We start from the raw sequence: 17,972 nt of genomic DNA, 5'->3' as shown, positions 1-17,972 counted from the left end.
CAGTTCCTGGAAGCACTCAAAGGTGTTGGGCTGGGTTGTATAGCTTTAATTTTCTGCCGCAGAGGAATGCGTGGCCATCTGCATGCTGAGTGGGATTTGCTGTCCTTGAGGGAAGGAGGGGGGTGGCCTGCTGCTCGGACACAGAGGACCATTCTGGTCAGTCCTCAGCCCCGAGGGCCCTCTCTGGGGAGCAGTGAGGGGTGCGGGGCCTCAGAGCTGGAGGACGCAGGAGTTGGCCTGGCGCGCTGGCCCTGGTAGGTGGAGTTGGTGAGAACACCTGCCGCCGTGCAGCCAGCTAATCTAATGACTTCTTCTCTTGTCTGTCTTCTCCTTCCCGTATTCTCGTTTTTGTGTTTGTTTTCTGCTTTGATTCTGTAGTACAAATCTGTGTTTAGGTCCTACTCCCAGGACTTCGTGCCTCACCACCAGGCTTCCGTCCAACCTTTCCTTCCGCCTACCTCCTCTTCCTCTCCGCATTTCCCACCTGTCCACCCGTCTCAGAGCTCGGACTTGGCGGTGCCTGCCGTAGCCGGTCCGCCTCCCAGCACCATGACCGGGCCTCTCTCATCCTCTCAGGAGAGCAGCTTTCATGGGAACACTGTCTGCCTTCCTTCCGAAACCTCTTGCGCTGACTCGGTGAGAACTCAGCACGCACACGGCTGCACGTGGGGCTGCGCGGTGGTAGGAAGTGGTGTTGCTGTTCCTCACCAGCAGTTCAGCGTGCTGCTGGGGTGTGCCTGCTGGCACCCAGCTGGATTGACAGCCACAGAAGGTCGGGGTGCAACAGCAGCCCGTCTGCTTCAGAACAGAAATCAAGGCTCTTACACAACATTACCATCCAGCTAGGAACCTGGTTTCCCCTCGTGGACTAGTGTAACGGTCAATAATGCCTGGTGGGGTGGTGCATACCTGTGATCCCAATAGCTCGGGAGGCTGAGACAGGAGGATCGCAAGTTCAAAACCAGCCTCAGCAAAAAGCGAGGCACTAAGCAACTCAGTGAAACCCTGTCTCTAAATAAAATACAAAATAGGGTTGGGAATGTGGCTCAGTGGCTGAGTGCCCCTGAGTTTAATCCCTGGTACCAAAAATAAAAATAAGATAAAGGCAGTAACTTGTGGTAAGGATAAGATAGATAACCGGCGTTCTGTTTGAAGAGAAAGGCACAGACCCCTCTGGAAATAGGAAGTGTCAAGAGATCCAGGAGGTGCCAGGGAGAGGCCTCGTTTACTGTGGATGGCCCTAGTGCTTCCTCTCTAACCCTGGGCAGAGCTTCCTTTCAGACTGGAGGGCAGGTGGGAGGGGGCAGGTGGAGGGGCAGAGAGGATGTCCACAGGAGGCTTCCTCTTCTTCCAGCCTGAAGTTGTCAAACATGTTGCTTCTTTCCCTGCCTTTGGAGGCTACCTTTCCAAAGCCATTCCCAGGATGGCCCTCGACACCTGTGGGGAAGATCCAGCCAAAATTAGGGTCCCCACAAGCCCAGAGACAAGAGTTGGCAAAAGCAGCTTCATCCTCTGACCCTGGGGAAGCACTTCCCAGAGAGAGTAGAGCACAGCTCTGGGTCTTTCTTGTAAAAGGAGCATCCAGGTCCAGGCCAGACCTGCTGGCTGCCCTCTGAGCCAGGGACTGGCTGGAGGGCCTGCCGATCGTCTCTCCTCTCATCCTGTCTCCCCCAGAGCGAAAACGCCAGTGAGGAAGCTGGTGAGGGTGAATATGTCAGTCTGTATTCCTCTGGCCAGAGCAGCGAGGAGCTGGCTCCCTCTCGAGGAGTAAGTAGCCTCGGACGGTGGCCTCGTGCATGTGGCCCAGCCTGGTGGGGCTGGCTCCCGCCCCCCCAGGCCACCTCCCTTGCACCTGCTTCTGTTTGGCTGAGCCCTGCAGGCCTGCGGAAAGCTGGTTTAGCCAGGGAGAGGTTGCAGCTTCTAGGTGCAGGTCTTCACCTTCGCCTGCTTCAGTGGGTATGGTGCTTTTCAGAGCCTGGCCAGGTGTGTCTTCCAGAAATCTCCAGAAGCAGCCTGGTGTGGGCCCTGGCTGCAAGTCGCTTTCTGTGGGATTTCTTTCCATCCCTCCTTCTAGTCATGAGCTCCATCTTCTGTCCTGCCCCAGTAGGAGGGCTGCTTCTCCCACTCAGCCTTTCTGACACTCCCTCCTCTTCTTCCCAGCATGCTTTGCTCCTACCTAGCTGCTCCTGAGGAAGTGCCCCTGGAAGTCCTGGCCATCGTCACTCTCATGTTGCTGTCTTGACAGCTCTTGACAGTCAAAGTGCACTGGTTCTGTTTGTTGAGTGTCAGTTTTCCAAGTTTGGCTTCATGAAAATGAGCAAGTCCAGAAGCTTCAGAAGCCACTGTCCCCATGAACCTGAGTGAGACAGGTTCCATCAGAGTCATGTCAGTGACTACCATGAGGGCAGCCCAGCCCTAGAGAGCATGGCCACTCCCTTGGGGTAGTCTGCTGTGGGACCTTAGGGATCGAGATGTCCTCAGCAAGTCAAAGAGCACTGAGGGATCTTTACACCCAGGGGCTTTGACCTTGGCTGTGGAGTGAGCTGCTGTGCCTTTCTCACCTGTCCCCTCTGGTTACCTGTGCCACCAGGACCATCCTGACTTCCCCCACCTTAAAGCACCCTCCTGGTGATGTCGCCTGTATTAACACAGTCCCAGTTCTCCGTTGTAGCCTTGGTGGCAACCAGGGATGTTGTAGAGCTATGGTGTCACTGAGCAGGGCAACAGCAAGTCTCCTGGGGATAGTCACACAGTATTTGAGCAGCTAGACTTTTGGGGAGTATCACTTGTTGAGCATCACATCCCTAAAAACTCTCTAAGTTTTACAGCACAGTGTTGGGACCCAGTGGCTTAGGGCACAGGCTCTGGAGATAGACAGCTCTGGGCTCCATCTAGGCTCTGCCATTTTCAATCTGTGTGCAGTCAGGCCCTTGATCCCTAGCCTTTGTTTCTACACGTGAGAGAAGAGGGTAGCATTAGGTCATTGATAGGGCGGAAGAAGAGTGTGTGCAGAGCCCTCCGCCCAGTGTCCAGCGTGCTCTGAGAGGCAGCTGCTAAGAAGGTTCCCTCTCTCCAGGCGGGCATTAAGGTGGCTTCATCTGCCCAGCAGCTGACATGTTACAAAGCATGCACCTCCACTCTCCTGAGGCAGGATGCTAGTCTCAAGAGGGCCCATGTGTCTTGTAATTAACTGCATTCAGCATTAACTTGTTCCCACCTTATATTCCTCCATAGGAACTTGCACTTCAAAGCCACTTGCAGGTGGGAGTGCTGGGCAGACAGATTGCCCCTGGAGCAGGCCACATTCCAAACCCCAACACTCACTTCTCTTCGCAGGAATCACCAGCTGGGAAAGACGGACATTCCAGAGATCCCTCAGCTGTTGGCAGTGCCCCTGGGAAGGACAGCAGAGATGGTGGTGAAAGGTAGGAAGTGAGCCAGGTGCCTAGAGCAGAGTGGCCACTTGGTAAAGCCTGCCTGCACTTCCTGCAGCCAGCCCACCAGGCCTGCTTGTGTTTCGTATTGAAGGTATTTCTTTGTCTGGTTCTCAAAATAATACATGCTTCTGGTAGAAACTGCAAGAAAATGGAAAAAATCACTGATAACCTCAAAGGTGCTCCCCTGGGGTCTGCCATTCCTTCCTGGCTGCTCTAGGCCATCCACCTTCCAAAGTACCCACGATAGTCTTGCCTTTTCTTTTTTAAATCTCAGGCCAACCTTCCTTAGTGTTTTTTTTTTTCCAAGTTGAGGTCCCCTGGGAGCATGAAAGGCCTCCACCCCTGCCACCCATAGACTTGTTTTTGTGAACATTGCTGGACCTATGTATGTGTATTGTGTTGCTAAACCATGCTGAAGGAAGCTACAGAAGCTGTGACTCTGGAAGCTACAGAGGCTGTGACTCTGGCCTCCAAAAAAGTCCTGATTACAATATCATTATCACCCTAAGAAAATTGCCAGTAAATTCCCTCATGTCATCATGATAGGCAAATCATGTTCCAGTTCCTCCATTCTCCCAAATTTTCATAACTAAGATCAGTCAAGAGTCATGCAGTCTATTTAGCTGTTTCTTTCTCTTTCGGAACATTTTCAGTGTTAGCAGAAGCTAAGCCCAACCAGGCTTAGGACGTGTAGTCAGTTTCTCCAGCACTTCTGGGAACAAATGGGCTGCATCCTGCCTGCAGCTTTATGTTGATGTCACCTCTATCGTGACACTTTCCATCTGTTCAAGTTTTTCCTCCAAGGACCATCTACCCTGGAGTCCTAGGTGGTCCTAGCAGATTATCTTCCCAGGCTGGCTTCAGCAAGGAATGGTGGTTTTCTAGCTTAGCACTTAGAAGCAAAGCAGCTTGTGAGTTCTCTCACCTACTTCGTTGGACCAGCGGATTTACTTTCAGAGCTGAGATGGTCCTTGCAGAAGAGTAGGTCACACCGAGTCCAGAAGCAGCCGCTAAGATGGCCCTTCACGAGGCCACCCACAGCCTGGAGCCTGGAAGCAGGCAGCAGAGGGGTTCTTCCCAAGTCCGCCTTGTTCTACCCCCTAGAGTCACATATTTCCCGTGTCTGAGCCCTTAGGGTGAAAGCTGTGACCTGTGACCACAAGTCAGGCCAGTGCCTCCAAGGATCCATCCAGATAAGGCACCAGGGCAAAGATGGCTGTCTACAGACATGCTGTGCTCCCCCCACGGCCGCCTGGCCTCCACATTCCCTCTGTGGGGATGTCCCTGCTCCCGGTGCCTCAGCCGCCAGCTCCTGTTCAGTGCTTCAGGTCTCGGCCTGTCTATCCCTCCACAGGGAACTTCCTGACCTTCAAGCCGGCCCCCCCTTCCCCCCACTCTTCTTGCACACTCCTGAGCTTCCCCTCGTTGTTCTGCTGACTGCCTGTGTCAGAGTGTCTTCGGCTAGACCGAGCACCTGGGGAAAAGGGGCCATATCTACTTGGGCACAGCTTTTTTCTTATTGCCGAACAAAGGGACCAACAGAGTGAGTCCTCAAGAGGGACTTGGAGGGTGGTATGGGGCGATACCGCCTCCTCTCCTGTCCTGCTGGCCCTCTCACTGTTCCTCATGTACTGACTGGGTCTCGGTGGCCTTCGCAGAGAAGGGCTGCAGCATCACTCACACAGACAGTTCAGGGGCACCTCTTAATCCCAGCTAAGCCCTTCTGTGAGACACCCAGAGGGAACAGGAAAGGTTCAGGGCCACACAGCTTTTGGTAGCAGAGGTAGGAATAGTTCTGACCTCGAGCCCAGGCCAGCGCTGCCTCGGCCTCTGGGTGTCAGGGAGCCCAGGGCCTGTTTTAAGCACCAACCACTTCTCTCTCCAGGTCCCCAAAGTCACCTGACACTCTGGAGTCAGCTCAGTCGGAGGAGGAAGTAGATGAGCTGTCCCTTATTGACCACAACGAAATTATGGCCAGGCTGACACTCAAGCAAGAGGTAAGGACTTCACAGTCCAGCCCCACAAAGCAGGAGCAAGAGAGATTGAGGAAAATGTGACCTTGAAGTGTCTCCAGCAGAAAGACCTGGGCCAGGCAAGGTGTGGACACTTGGCGAGGGCTGTTGGGTTCCCAGCAGGAGTGGATTCCAGGAGGCAGTGGACTGTCCCCTCTCTTACTGCTTCTAGAAAGTGTCTTGGGCATTACAGAACCTCCCGAAGCCCTAATGATGGCACTCCTGAGAGTGCTGTGAGAGAAACCACAGCAGAGCTACACAGCCTGCCTGCCGTCCGGGAGCCCTCCCCACCCCTGTACATCGTTGATAAAACAGAACCCCTGCCCAGGATGTACCCGCTGATTAGGAAAACTTAGGGCTGGAGAAGAGACTCAGTGGGAGAGCACTTGCCTCACATGTGGGAGGCCCTGGGTTCCATTCCCACCATTGGAAAAAAAAAAGAAAAAGGAGAGGCCAGGCCTGGACTCCTGCATGGTGTCCTGGTCTACAGAGCCCGGATGTGAGGACCATACCCAGACCTATCACTATAGAGGAAGGAGCAGAGCCATGTGAGCCCTGCCTCTCCCTTCTGCCGAGCAGTGCTGCAGACACAGGACTGGCCTTGTAAGAAGCTTGCCCTAACTAGGCACAGTGGCACAGGCCTGTAGTCCCAGCTACTTGAGAGGCTGAGGCAGGAGGATCATACGTTCAAGGCCAGCCTCAGCAACTTAGACCCTCAACAACTCAGCAAGACTCTGTCTCAAAATAAAAACCAAAAAGGGCTGGAGATGTGGTTCAGTGATAGAGTACCCCTCAATTTAATTCCTAGCACCACAAATAAATAAATAAAAATAAAGAAACCCAACCTGCTGAGGAGGTGACTGTCATCTGGGCTGATTTGATGACAGCCACATACAGACAGGTCAATAAAGCAGATTCCGCCTGTGGCACTATCCTGGGCCAAGCTGAGCTGGCTGCATCAAGACAGGAACAGGTCTGGCAGGGGGCATCTGGACAACTGGCCCCTCTACAGAGAGAAACACTAGCTTTCTTCCAGTGAGTCAGGTCATGGATGTTGCTACCGTAGAAAACCCAGAGCACCCTAGGACTCTGGAGTCAGGGTAAACACACCAGATTCTTAGAAAGGTAGGGGTGCCTTGCGGGGGGTAGCAGCAGATGTTAGTTCTGTCTCCTGAGCGGCAGAGCGCGAGGCCCTGCTGTGTCTGCCCTGGGCATGGCTCCGGGCCCCACTGAGAGTTCTTTTGGGCTCTAGGCAGGTGGTTGAAGCCTGTATGCCCACGTGGAGTTAGGACTTGGTCCCTCACTGCCAGGCACGGTTTGGTGGTTGCAAAAGCCATATTGGGTATCGTGCAGTGTCTTTGTAACACTTTACATTTCTCAAGAAGGGCTCCACAGAACCTGTGACATGAGTCACTACAAGTGATTTCTCTTTCCCTGGGCAGCTTGCTGTAGTTTTGGGACCATGAACATGCTTGGAAATAGTCCTCCTGCCTCCACAGGCTTTTCCGAGGAGGCAGGGTGGCCTGCCTGCCTCTGGTGGGCCCCACCATTCCACATGAAGATGTCGCCTCACATCTGACCCACGGATCTGTGAGCGGGTGGCTGGGCATGTTGAGTGACACCATGTCCCCCTGGCCCTGGCATGTACTCAAGAAGGGGATGTGCCCTGGTGCCTGTGGCATCTGGGTAGTTCAGGGTGTCCAGCGCCCAGGCCAGCCCCATCCCTCCCTGTCTGCTGAGCACGGAGTGGTGAGTGGCTCCACAGCACACACCACTGCCGGCTGAGGAGAGCAGAGGGAGGCCTGGGGCCCCTGCAGCCAGAGGCCTCCTCTCAGCAATGACCCATGCCCTCCTTTGCTATTTTCTCTCCAGGGAGATGATGGGCCAGATGTACGTGGAGGATCTGGAGACATCTTACTGGTGCATGCTACTGAGACAGACAGGAAAGGTACGGTAGCCTCTTGCTGGATACAGCAGGCCCTGTCACAGTGGGGGTTGCAGGTCCCCCGTGCACTCGTCATTCAGTAGATCTGAGTGAGCACTGGCACTGCTGGGGCAGGGGAGGGGACGCACACAACAGCACTCAGCCCACCAAGTGTCCTCCCTCAGGGCAGCATGGTGGTGTCCTAGAGCCTACAAGGGTGTCCTGAGGGTCAGGATAGTTGCCGCACCTAGCGTGTGCCCCACAGACCACAGCTTGGGCAGTAGCATGTGGAACAGTGGCATTAGAGTCAAGATGGCACTTGCACGGCTCGCTGTCTTCATGGACGTGAGCCCTTCCAGCCTTCCAGCTAGGCCGCGGCTCATGTGCCCACCGGGATGCTCTGGGAGCAGGTTGTGCTCTGCTCAGGAGCCCTGGCTCACAGCCGGGCTCCCCCAGCACAGGCCCAGCCCAGCCCCAATACCCTTCCACTACCTACTTGTTCGGGAGGGCTGCAGAAGCAGGGACTGACCCTCTATCTCCAGAATGTCCTGCTGCAGAAGGGCTGTCCTTCCAGGTCTGCTCTGGAAGGCAGAAAAAGGAGGGCCTGGGAGGCTGGCCCACATGGTTCCTGGCCCAGGGCCCCAGCTGGCCCGTGTCTCCTGCACTCCTTTTCTATTTATATTTTTTAAAATTATTAAAAGGACAATATAACAACATTGGAGAGGGAATAAAAAACACCCCAGTCTTGAAACCCTAACCCAACCAACTTTGTTTTTATAAATGGCCCCATCTGTATTTTTACAGAATAATTATTGGGGAAACCTCTGAATCATGAAAATAATATTAAAAAAAAAAAAAAGAAAAAAGGTTTACCTGGCAGAAATTTTGAGAAATTGGGAAAAAGAAGAGTGGCTTCCAACCAGCTCACCTGCACCACAGCCACTGCTTTGCCCTCCAGCACTTCTTCTGACCATGGTCCAGGGACTTGGAGTCCCAGCCCCGTTGTAGGCTGGGTGGCCTCTGGGCAGCTGCTGGTCAGTCCTCCCTCTCCAGCCTCTGCAGGTAGCTCTGTGGGGCGTGTGTAGCTGAAGCTAGTACAGGCCTGCTACTCGCCACCGTCTCCAAGGACAACCCTTATGTGGCTTTGGTGCTGTAGACCCTTCTCCATGCCAGACACATTAGAGTTCTGTCCTCAGTCCCACAAAAGGGGCAGTTTTCGTGTTGTTTTTGTCCAGAGGTGAAGGGCTGAAATGGGAGCTGATTCTGGTCCTGTCCCTGGACGGTGATCTCCCTGTCCCACCAGCTGCAGCCAGCTGGAAGCCCCGCCAGAGGGCACCATGGGCAAGAGCCCAAGATCCTCTCAGTCTAGGACAGCCAGACCTGCTGGGGGAGATGACTGCTTCAGCTGGAGCTTCCACCCACTTGTACTGGGGGAGGATCTGGACTTGGAAGAGCCAAGGTTGTTTATGTCTGGGAGTATGATTGGGACAGAGGCCACACTGGGAAGAGCAGGGCCACAGGGCAGGTAATGATGCAGTCTCCTTGGCTAAGAGCCCCTGTCCCAGTGGCACCAGTGACTGCCTCAGAGGCAGCTGGGCCCCAGCCTGTGCCAAGAGGGACTCGCCGGGAAGAGAAAGGCAAGGAGACCCTTGTCATCACTTGGCCCTTTACTCAGGAGAGGGTCGGGTCAGGCTTGGTCTCAGACTCCAGATCCTGTCCATCCTCAGGAACCACGTGTGCCAGACCTGTTGCTTAGCCCTCAGGCTTCCTCAGGAGAACACAAGGGACAAAGGGACCCCGAAAAAGCCGTGTGCACACTGGGGAGTGGCACAGAGCTGCTTGTCCCAGAAGCTAGATGACACCCCATTTACCACTGCCCAAGGCCAGCAGATGGCTAGCAGCTCTGGAGCTGGGCACCTGGATACAAGCCTCACCACACTATTTATGGTGCCGTGACCTCAGGCCCAGTTCTTTGTCTCCTAAGTGGAGTAATAAATAACCCCCTTGTGGGGCTGCTCTGGGTGTTGAAGGACGTGGTGCGTGTACAGAGCATGGCCCAGTGCTCAGCAGCAGGTCCTGGGACATGCCTCACAAGAGGCCACCTTGGCTCCTGGCAGTGGTCCTCCCCCACAGTGCCGTGTGGGCTTGGATCGGTTCTCTCAGAAACGGCATTGGTGTGGCTGCCCCATCTCTGCTTCACGCCCAGCCACTCTGAACACAAAGCCAAATGTGGCAGTGAGCCAGGTAGGTTGGGTCCAGGGAGGAGCCTAAGCACGGTGCAGGGGACTGGACCACAAGGCCTCGACGCAGGAGCAGGCGAGAGTTTTCCTCCCTGTCTGGCCTCAAGGGTGGCAGGGCAAAGTGCCACATGCCTGTGACAAGTGGAATGCCTCAAGATTCCTGCTTCCAGAAAGCACAGGATGCCTGTAAGAAGGTGTTAGAAGCTGGTTTGCCCAGAAAGCAAAACTCAAGTAGTGCTTGAGGGTCGTGGGCTGGGAACGAGCCAGGCCTCCTTAACTGCTCTGGCTCGGCTCTGCTCCGTAGGCCGGAGCCTGGCCAGCTCCTTTGTCTCATTTAAGAATTTAAAAACTGCCCTCAATTTTCTTTAATGTCAGAGACAGCATGGTTGGAGGATGAGTCACACAGCACACAAATGAGACTGTGGGGACTCTAGAGTGTCTGAAGTCCCTGGCTGGGACCAGCACCACTTAAGGAGGGACAGAGGGGTGGGCACTGTCTGCCCAGGTCCCCCAGCCACTGGGTCTGTGCTCCTTGTAGCTGACCTTGCCTTTCCCAGGCAACTGAGCATGCCCACTGGTATATCTCAGCAAACTGCTAAGCTGTGCCTCTTTAGCTGCCTTGAAGACTCGGTACATGGACTTTCCCCGGATTTTTAATTACTAGACCCTGCCATCTCCGTACTGCCTCTGACTTACCTTAAAGATCCTGCTGACAAGTTTGGACTGTTTTCTCCCTGACCATGGTTGTTAAGACTTGGAGTCCTTGAACCTGAGGGCAGACAAGCCCTCCAGTGCTAACCCAGGGTTACATCTTGGAGCCGCGTCTCCAGGCTCTGCCCCTTGCCAGGGAAGGCATGACTAACTGATTGAAACTGGGACCAGACTTGGCCTCAGACCCCACTGCACCATGATTGCCCAGACAGCTCTGTCATTAGAAGATGGTGCTTGCGAAATGAAACACAGGTCCACTGGTCTCTCCTGAGAGTTGGACAGAGTGTGGGTGGCTTCCTCTGGGACACAGGCAGACTCACCTATATCCCCAAGCCCTCAGTTCCCCCTGCACTCTAACTGAGCTGCTCCCTTACTCCCGGCAGATCTGGTGCTGTACTGCGAAGCCTTCCTGACCACCTACAGGACCTTTATCAGCCCTGAGGAGCTTATCAAGAAACTGCAGTACCGATATCCTTTCCAGCGCCACCAGCATGGGGACACAGGCTCTCGCAGCTTCAGTGGCTTCCCCCTCCCATTACTCACCCATAAAGGGCCAAGGGAAATGACATGGAATGCTGGAACGTAGTGGGATCACTGGGTACTTCTGAAAAAGAGCACACCTGGGAGAGAAGGGGGCCGGGGCAAGAGCATAGCCTACAGGGCATCAGGCAGGGTGGGCACCAGTGAACAGGGCTTGAGGAAGTGAGAGGGTGGCTCAAGGGTATGCACAGCCCCTTCCGCCCACAGTGGGCAGCTCTGCCCCATCCAGAGCTGGCATCAGCTCTGTCCCCTCTACCAGATCTGCCTGTGGGCTCACCCTTGGGAAGTAGTAGTGGCCAAGGAAGACCCCAGGGGCTTAAAGGACCTGCTGTGGTTGCCTGTTGCCTCTTTGTCAAACCCCAGCTGCCTGTCCTGCCAGGCTAGCCCACTGCTCTCTGGCTACCTCCCTGCATTGTAGCCTGTGACTGCCATCTGCTGGGCAGCTGCTGTCCCTCTGGGCAAGAAGTCCTGAGTTCTTTTCCAGTGTCAGAGTCCCCTCCAGGCCTCCCCTCACCCTGACCCTGCGAACCCCTGGTCCATCAAGATAGATGTTGACGTTTCCCATGGTGTATCGGGGGTCCTCTTCAGCCTCATGTTCTGGTGCTCTGAGCCCCTGGTGGCAGGCCTGGCCAGGGAAAAGAGTCACCTGCTGGTCAGACATGCACTCACGGGTGCTGCGTTGGCAGGTGTGGCCGCCCGGCAGCACCATACCACTGGTGCTGCTGTGTCACTCCTGTGATGCACTTGAGGACGCTGAGGCGCAGTGGGTCAGAGTGACTGTCCCACATGACTGCCTGGTGCAGAGGGTGCTCAGGTTCTCAGGGGATGTCCCTCGGCTCCCCTAGGGATGCTCCTGGAAGCCTCGCAGCAGCAGCAGCGGGAGCATGGCTGCCCAGCCCACAGCTGGGGCAGGCTGACAGTCCACCTGGGTGCCAGACACATAGCATGTATCCCCAGTCGTGGAGTACGGGGGGAGCACAAAAGCAGCAGGAAAGCATAACCTCCAAGGCAGATGCTGGCTTCAGGAGACCTGTGAGGGAGGAATGGGAACCAAGGGTGCCGTGGACCGAGGAGCAAACGGGGAGTGTGCTGTCCTGGGGAGCAGGAACTGGCCCAGCATGTCAGAGGTGATAGCTCCCCAGAGTGTCCAAGCCAAAGCAGGGGGACCACCTCAGGGTGGCAGCTCATGGAGAGAGCAGAGGACCTCTGCCCGGTCAGGGGCCTGAGATCTTGAGTGTGCTTGGTTGGGGACCACCTTCTTGAGGCTCAGCACTACAGCCTTCACGCTGTCAGTGCTCTCCCAGAAGCCTCAGGTTGAATCAGAAGGCAAGCCGGGGTGGCACAGAAGGGATGGCCCTGCAGACCAGAGAGGATGGCTGTTGAGAACCACCCCTGGGGTGGAGGCCTGGGCAGCACTGCCATTCTGCATAAGTGCAAGCCTTTGCTCCCTGTGCTGGGACCATGACTCCCAGTCTCGAGGCTTCAGTCACGAGGTCCCTGGTGCATGCTGAGTGGGAGCTCCGTGTCTACTCAGCACATCACCTTTGCCATGTGGGCTATTTCTTTAACCCTTCTTCACCTATGAGAAATTCTCTCCCTTCGCCGACACATTCAAGAAGCGCGTCAGCAAGAACACGTTCTTCGTGCTGGTGCGGGTGGTGGATGAGCTCTGGTGAGTGCTTTGTTCTTGGCCCAGAGGCAGGTGGCACGGGCTGCCTGCACCCCGTGGAGACTGCTCAGCCCACCCCGGCCACCTGAAGAGCACTACCCACAGGCTCTGGATTTGGCTGTAGCCTACTTTATTGTGACTCTCTGAAAGGAATGACCTGTCCCTTATAGGACACAATGAGGTATTAGGTCCTATCTTTCCTAATGGGCTCCATCCCTCAGGAGAGACCCTGTCCCACCTGGCACCATCCCTCCCTCCAACGTCTTAGGATCAGCCTGTGTTGGCTGTACTCTCAGCAGTAGGGGGCTTGGTAGAGGCTAGGGCAGTGGAGTGGGCAGCCTCTCCCACCCACCTCAGCCTTTCCACTGGGATCTGGGATCTATGGTGACCCCTGGCCATTTCCATATTCTACAAGTATGCCTTGGGGTTGGAGGTGAACAAGACAGACCAAGGCCTGGCTCCAGCATCAACGGGCAGTGGCCACACATCCAGGGAAGGGCCAGGCAGAGGAGGTGAGGGATGTCTTCCTGGTGTCTACTGCTTGGGTGAGACCAGAAGCTCCTGTGGCAGGTTGGTGTAGGGTCTCTAACACAGCCCCACAGAGTCCCCACACAGTGCATGCAGCGCCAGCATGTATTGAGTGACAGTCAGGGAAATGTTGTCAGGACCATGACACCCAGAGCTGTGGAGGATGTGGGTGCCCCGAGGTCCTTTCTCACTCTTCCATGGGAGGCTCCAGCTCTGCGCTAACACTCCTGTATCTGAGGTGTAGCTGGTGGGCTCTTGTGTGCCTGGCCTTCACCCTGTGCCCTTGGCCCATAGCCTGGTGGAGCTGACAGAGGAGATCCTGAAGCTGCTGATGGAGCTGGTCTTCCGCCTGGTGTGCAATGGGGAGCTCAGCCTGGCTCGCGTGCTCCGGAAGAACATCCTAGACAAGGTGGACCAGAAGAGGCTGCTCAGGTGTGCCAACTCCGACCAGCCCCTGGCAGCCCGGGGTGTTGCAGCCAGGTGAGCAGTCAGCCTCTCAGCCCCTCTGGAAAGCTGCACCCCTTAGCCACCTCTGTTCCGCTGTCCTCCCCGGCTGCACGGCCTCACGTCCTGCTTCTGCCCAGGCCCTGTGACGAGGTGCCTTGGGAACAGCCTCTGGCTCCCTGTGGGGGGCCTCCTCTGCTAGGGGAATTGGGGTGGCGAGTCACTGGTAACAAGGAAGTGGATCAGTGGGTCAGCGGGGCTGAGCAGGACAGGAGGGGAGTGGGTGTGCACCAGGCTGCTGTCAGCGCAGGGCTTTCTCCTAGCACCATCCAGACCCTTCCCAAGACTGGTACAAAGGTCCCAGGCTGGGGCTGGGGTTGTGGCTCAGTGGTAGAGTGCTTGCTTAGCATGTGTGAAGCACTGGGTTCAATTCTCAGCACTGCATATAAATAAATTAAAAAATAAAGGTCCATGGTCAACCAAAAAAATATATATATATTCAAAAAAAAAAAAAAAGGTCCCAGGCTTCTGCCTACCCTCTGCCCTAGCCTGAGGGTGAGTGTTAGTTCCAGCTGTGGGCACTGGCTGGTTGGCCACCCTCTCCTTCGTGAGCGTTAGCCTCCCCCATTCCCACAGCCAGCTCTTATTGCTGACCGCCTAGGAGTGGTGGCCAGTGGTGAGCAAGGCCTTAGGCATCTGAGTCACCCATAATCCCATGGGGGGAACTCATTGTCCTATTCTGGAATCTGTGGACGACCTGCAGAGATGGCGTAGGCAGGCCTCTTGGGGACATCTCATGGCCCTGAGGGACCAAGGAGCAATTTGGAGTCTGTTGCCACCCTGCTGTCCTGATGTGGAGTGAGGCTTGGATAGCTGCTCCCTCCCTAGCCCTGGAGCCTGCAGTGCCACTCCTGCCCAGCCTCCACGCCCAACAGTGCTTCTTATGCCTCTGTCTTCCAGGCCAGGGACCTTGCATGACTTTCACAGTCATGAAATAGCCGAGCAGCTGACACTGTTGGATGCTGAGCTCTTCTATAAAATAGAGGTAGGTGTCGGGGGAGCTGCTGCTGGTTTGTCTCTGAATGAGAGACAGCACAAGGCCAGGCACGGGGCATACGCCTACAATCCCAATGGCTCGGGAGGCTGAGGAGCCAGCCTCATCAAAAGCAAAGCCCTGAGCAGCTCAGTGAGACCCTGTCTCTAAGTAAAATACAAAACAGGGCTGGGGATGTGGCTCAGTGGTCATGTGCCCCTGAGTTCAATCCTCAGCAACTGCCCCCCCAACCCAAAAAAAGAGAGCACCAGGCACAGGAAAGCCAGAGGGCTCCAGTGCTGTCTGCTCTGTTTCCTTCTGTAGATTCCTGAGGTTTTACTTTGGGCAAAAGAACAGAATGAGGAGAAGAGCCCTAACCTGACCCAGTTCACAGAGCATTTCAACAACATGTCCTACTGGTAAGAAAGCCTCTGCGCCAAGCTCGCCAGTCTGGCAGCACCACTGGACAAATTCAGTCTCCCACGAGAGCTGGCAGGGTGGGGGCTGCTGCCGTCCTTCCTCCAGGCTCCTCTGGAGGCCCTGTGGGCACTAACCTCAAGCCCTGGGGAGCAGAGAAGGCAAGGATAGGCTGGTCACCTGCCCTCCAGAGGCACAGAGGAGGCACAGAAGCTCTGTAGGAAGAGTGCCAGGGTCTTGAGTGATACTTGCCCTCAATGGCAGAAGGGAACAGGCATCGCGTTTGCTGTCCTGCCCTGGTCATTACCACAGTCCCCCAGATGTCCTGGTGCAGGTGCCCTTTTATAGGACAGAGGAGGTAATGCAGTGGCTAGCACGTCCTCGGATAGCCCTGGAAACAGGCCCACATGATCCATAGGATGTGGACGCCACCACAGACCCCTGAGACACAGCCATGACGGCTTTTGGTGTTGGTTTCAGTTCTAGCTTTAGCTTTTGTTGGGGCTAAGATTCTGAGAGGTTCCCTTCCTTGTGGCTAGCAAGAGTGACCTGCTGACTTGGGGTTGGCTGGATTCCCTGGCCAGTCCTGAGGCCCCAGGGGTTCAGGTCAGTACAAGCCAGGAAAGTGCGCTGCTCCCCCAGGTCTAGCGCAGGAGCTGAACTCCCTGTCAGTGAGCATCTGGCCCCGACCCCTGAGATGTCCTGAGCCACTTGAGGCCAGGTTCATGACTGCCGGTACAGTGTCACCCTGTCTGGCTCCACCTGGTCTGCCAGGACCTACAGGAGCCCCGTCAGCTCAGCTGCTCTGCTCTGTCCATTGCTCCCACAGGGTCCGGTCCATAATCATGTTACAGGAAAAAGCCCAGGACAGGGAGCGGCTGCTCTTAAAGTTCATCAAGATCATGAAGGTAACGGTGGCTGAGCCCAGAGCCCCCTTCAGGCCTGCTGGCCCTGGGCCTCCCCTCACAGGCCACCTCTCTCCACAGCACCTGCGGAAGCTGAATAACTTCAACTCCTACCTGGCCATCCTCTCAGCGCTGGATTCGGCGCCCATCCGTCGGCTGGAGTGGCAGAAGCAGACCTCAGAGGTGGGTGGGCAGGAAGCATGTGGTGGGTAGGCCAGGCCAGCCACCTGTGACTGCAGTGCTCAGGACTAGACAGGAGCTCAGCCCCTGCTCTGCTGCCAACCTGTAGCTAGGCAGCTACCTTCCCCACCTGTTTCCTGTCTCTGGTCTCTGGCCTCTGGTTCCTGGGCCTTCGTAGTTGACATGGGGTGTCACATCCTGCCTGCACTGCAAGCCTGCACCTGGGTCCCAGCTTCTGGAAGGGCTGCTGGGCGGGGTGCACCCTCAGGGCAAGCGCTGGAGGGAAAGGGAGGATGTCACCCACTCACCCCAAGGGATGTTTCCCACAAAATGGCCTCGGGCCTCCCTGCCACCCGGGTTTGTTAGACATACAGGTAAAAGGGCTCACGTCCCCACAGAGACCAGATGTGGCTTCTCTTTCCACACTCACTAACCCACCTCTCATCCCGCACAGGGCCTGGCTGAGTACTGCACTCTGATTGACAGCTCATCCTCCTTCCGAGCCTACCGGGCGGCCCTCTCAGAGGTGGAGCCCCCCTGCATCCCATACCTGTGAGTGCTGGCCTCCCCTCAGCCTGTGTGGGCTTGCCTCTTCACTTCTCTGTGAAGACATGTTGGGCTCCTTGAGGAGATGAGGGCCCATCAGCCTTGTTGTTCCTCTGTTTTATCATGAAATTCTAAAGTGAAGAATGCCTCTTGAGCTACAGTTGCCACAGAAGGGAAAAGGTCAGGTGACAAGTGTGAGCTCCCCTGCCCCCCACCAGGGGGCCTCATGCACCTTCCGGGGGCCTCAAGCATATTAGGACAGCCCAAGGACCAGTCACCCCAGAAACCTGGGGAGCATTTGGAGTCATGTTCAGAAATCAACTTCCCAGCCCAGCCATGGGAGCGTAAATCTGAGAGCGTAATTAGGAGAGGGAAGTGGACTCAAAGCTGCACAGGCCTCTGTCGCGGGACTCCTTGGGCCTCCTCATGTACTAGAGGATGTTAGGAATCTCTGAAAGGGTCCGAGACCCAGCAGTATTCCAGGCCTGGGGGGTGAAGGAGCATCCTGGAGCCTCTGCCCTCAGAGCTTGCAGCCAGGACCCTCTCCCTGCATCTGGTCCTTCTGCCCTCACCCAGCACCCACACAGGTGCTCACAAGCACACAGGCCTGGGTCCTCTGGCTGAGCTCTCTCTGGACAGAGGAACTGCCCTCGCCTTCCACCTCCTCTTGAGAAGTACCTGTTACACCTGTTAATGAAGGGGTCTCTGTGCCCCTCAGTTTTGGTCTGGTTTGGTTGTATTGTTCGTTGAATGACCTCACATTGGCAGTCCATAGCTGTGCCCATACACAGGGTGGCTGCACCTGTCATAGACAACACTCCAGGCATACACAGCACTGTGCTTAGGCTCCCCAACACCCGAGCCAACTTCTGAGGATCCCATAAGTGGTCACAGGTCCAGAGTTCACGAGGCAGGAGCTCACCCTGGAGGAAACAAACCCCCTAGTCCTGCTCTTTGGTGTGCCCTGGGCTTGGCAGATACTTGGCATACCTGAGGCTGTTCTTCCCACACTGGCTGGTCCTGGTAGTGCAACCCACTCACAGCCGACCAGCTGCTCTCCGAGTAACGACTTCTCGGTGTGTCCCCCAGGGGTCTGATCCTGCAGGACCTGACCTTTGTCCACCTGGGGAACCCGGACTACATCGATGGCAAAGTGAACTTTTCCAAACGGTGGCAGCAGTTCAACATCCTCGACAGCATGCGGTGCTTCCAGCAGGCGTGAGTACTGTGACCTGTGGGACTACAGGGCAGAGGGCCTGGCCACAGGGAAGCCAGGGCCTCTGTCTTTTAAGTGGGGATACCATACCTGCCCCTCAGGTCTTGTCAGTCCAGTTTGGAGACATCCACATGAAGGGCCCAGCTCCATGCTGCACCCTGGGCCTGGAT

The 17,972-nt window shown here is 55.9% G+C and overlaps 1 protein-coding gene and 1 long non-coding RNA gene across 16 annotated transcripts in view; one reads left to right on the top strand and one right to left on the bottom strand.

Annotated features, from left to right (window-relative positions):
* Nucleotides 1–17,972, top strand: part of Rapgef1 (Rap guanine nucleotide exchange factor 1) — a 123,880-nt gene that overhangs the window by 103,098 nt on the left and 2,810 nt on the right. For 6 of the 15 annotated variants that reach the window (XM_046452002.2, XM_046452001.2, XM_046452000.2 and 3 more), the window contains 14 exons: nt 379–636; nt 1,675–1,767; nt 3,337–3,425; nt 5,323–5,434; nt 7,322–7,397; nt 10,708–10,792; nt 12,444–12,536; nt 13,356–13,541; nt 14,466–14,550; nt 14,863–14,957; nt 15,785–15,863; nt 15,942–16,043; nt 16,495–16,592; nt 17,676–17,804. In XM_046452002.2, coding sequence (XP_046307958.1) covers nt 379–636; nt 1,675–1,767; nt 3,337–3,425; nt 5,323–5,434; nt 7,322–7,397; nt 10,708–10,792; nt 12,444–12,536; nt 13,356–13,541; nt 14,466–14,550; nt 14,863–14,957; nt 15,785–15,863; nt 15,942–16,043; nt 16,495–16,592; nt 17,676–17,804 — 1,580 coding nt within the window. The remainder of the gene's footprint in view (nt 1–378; nt 637–1,674; nt 1,768–3,336; nt 3,426–5,322; nt 5,435–7,321; nt 7,398–10,707; nt 10,793–12,443; nt 12,537–13,355; nt 13,542–14,465; nt 14,551–14,862; nt 14,958–15,784; nt 15,864–15,941; nt 16,044–16,494; nt 16,593–17,675; nt 17,805–17,972) is intronic. The other 9 variants (XM_046452007.2, XM_046452006.2, XM_046452005.2 and 6 more) reach the window with 3 other exon arrangements.
* On the bottom strand, nt 12,647–17,682 carry LOC124097483 (uncharacterized). The gene is made up of 2 exons (XR_006853244.2): nt 16,591–17,682; nt 12,647–16,316 (listed from the first exon to the last, which is right to left on the bottom strand). It is a non-coding gene; the product is annotated as an uncharacterized LOC124097483 (long non-coding RNA).

The sequence above is a fragment of the Marmota monax genome, unplaced genomic scaffold (assembly GCF_021218885.2).
Source record: "Marmota monax isolate L192 unplaced genomic scaffold, Marmota_monax_Labrador192_F-V1.1 WCK01_AAM20220418_F8-fsc00020, whole genome shotgun sequence".
Lineage (NCBI taxonomy): Eukaryota > Metazoa > Chordata > Mammalia > Rodentia > Sciuridae > Marmota > Marmota monax.
This window is presented reverse-complemented; position numbering and strand designations above follow the sequence as displayed.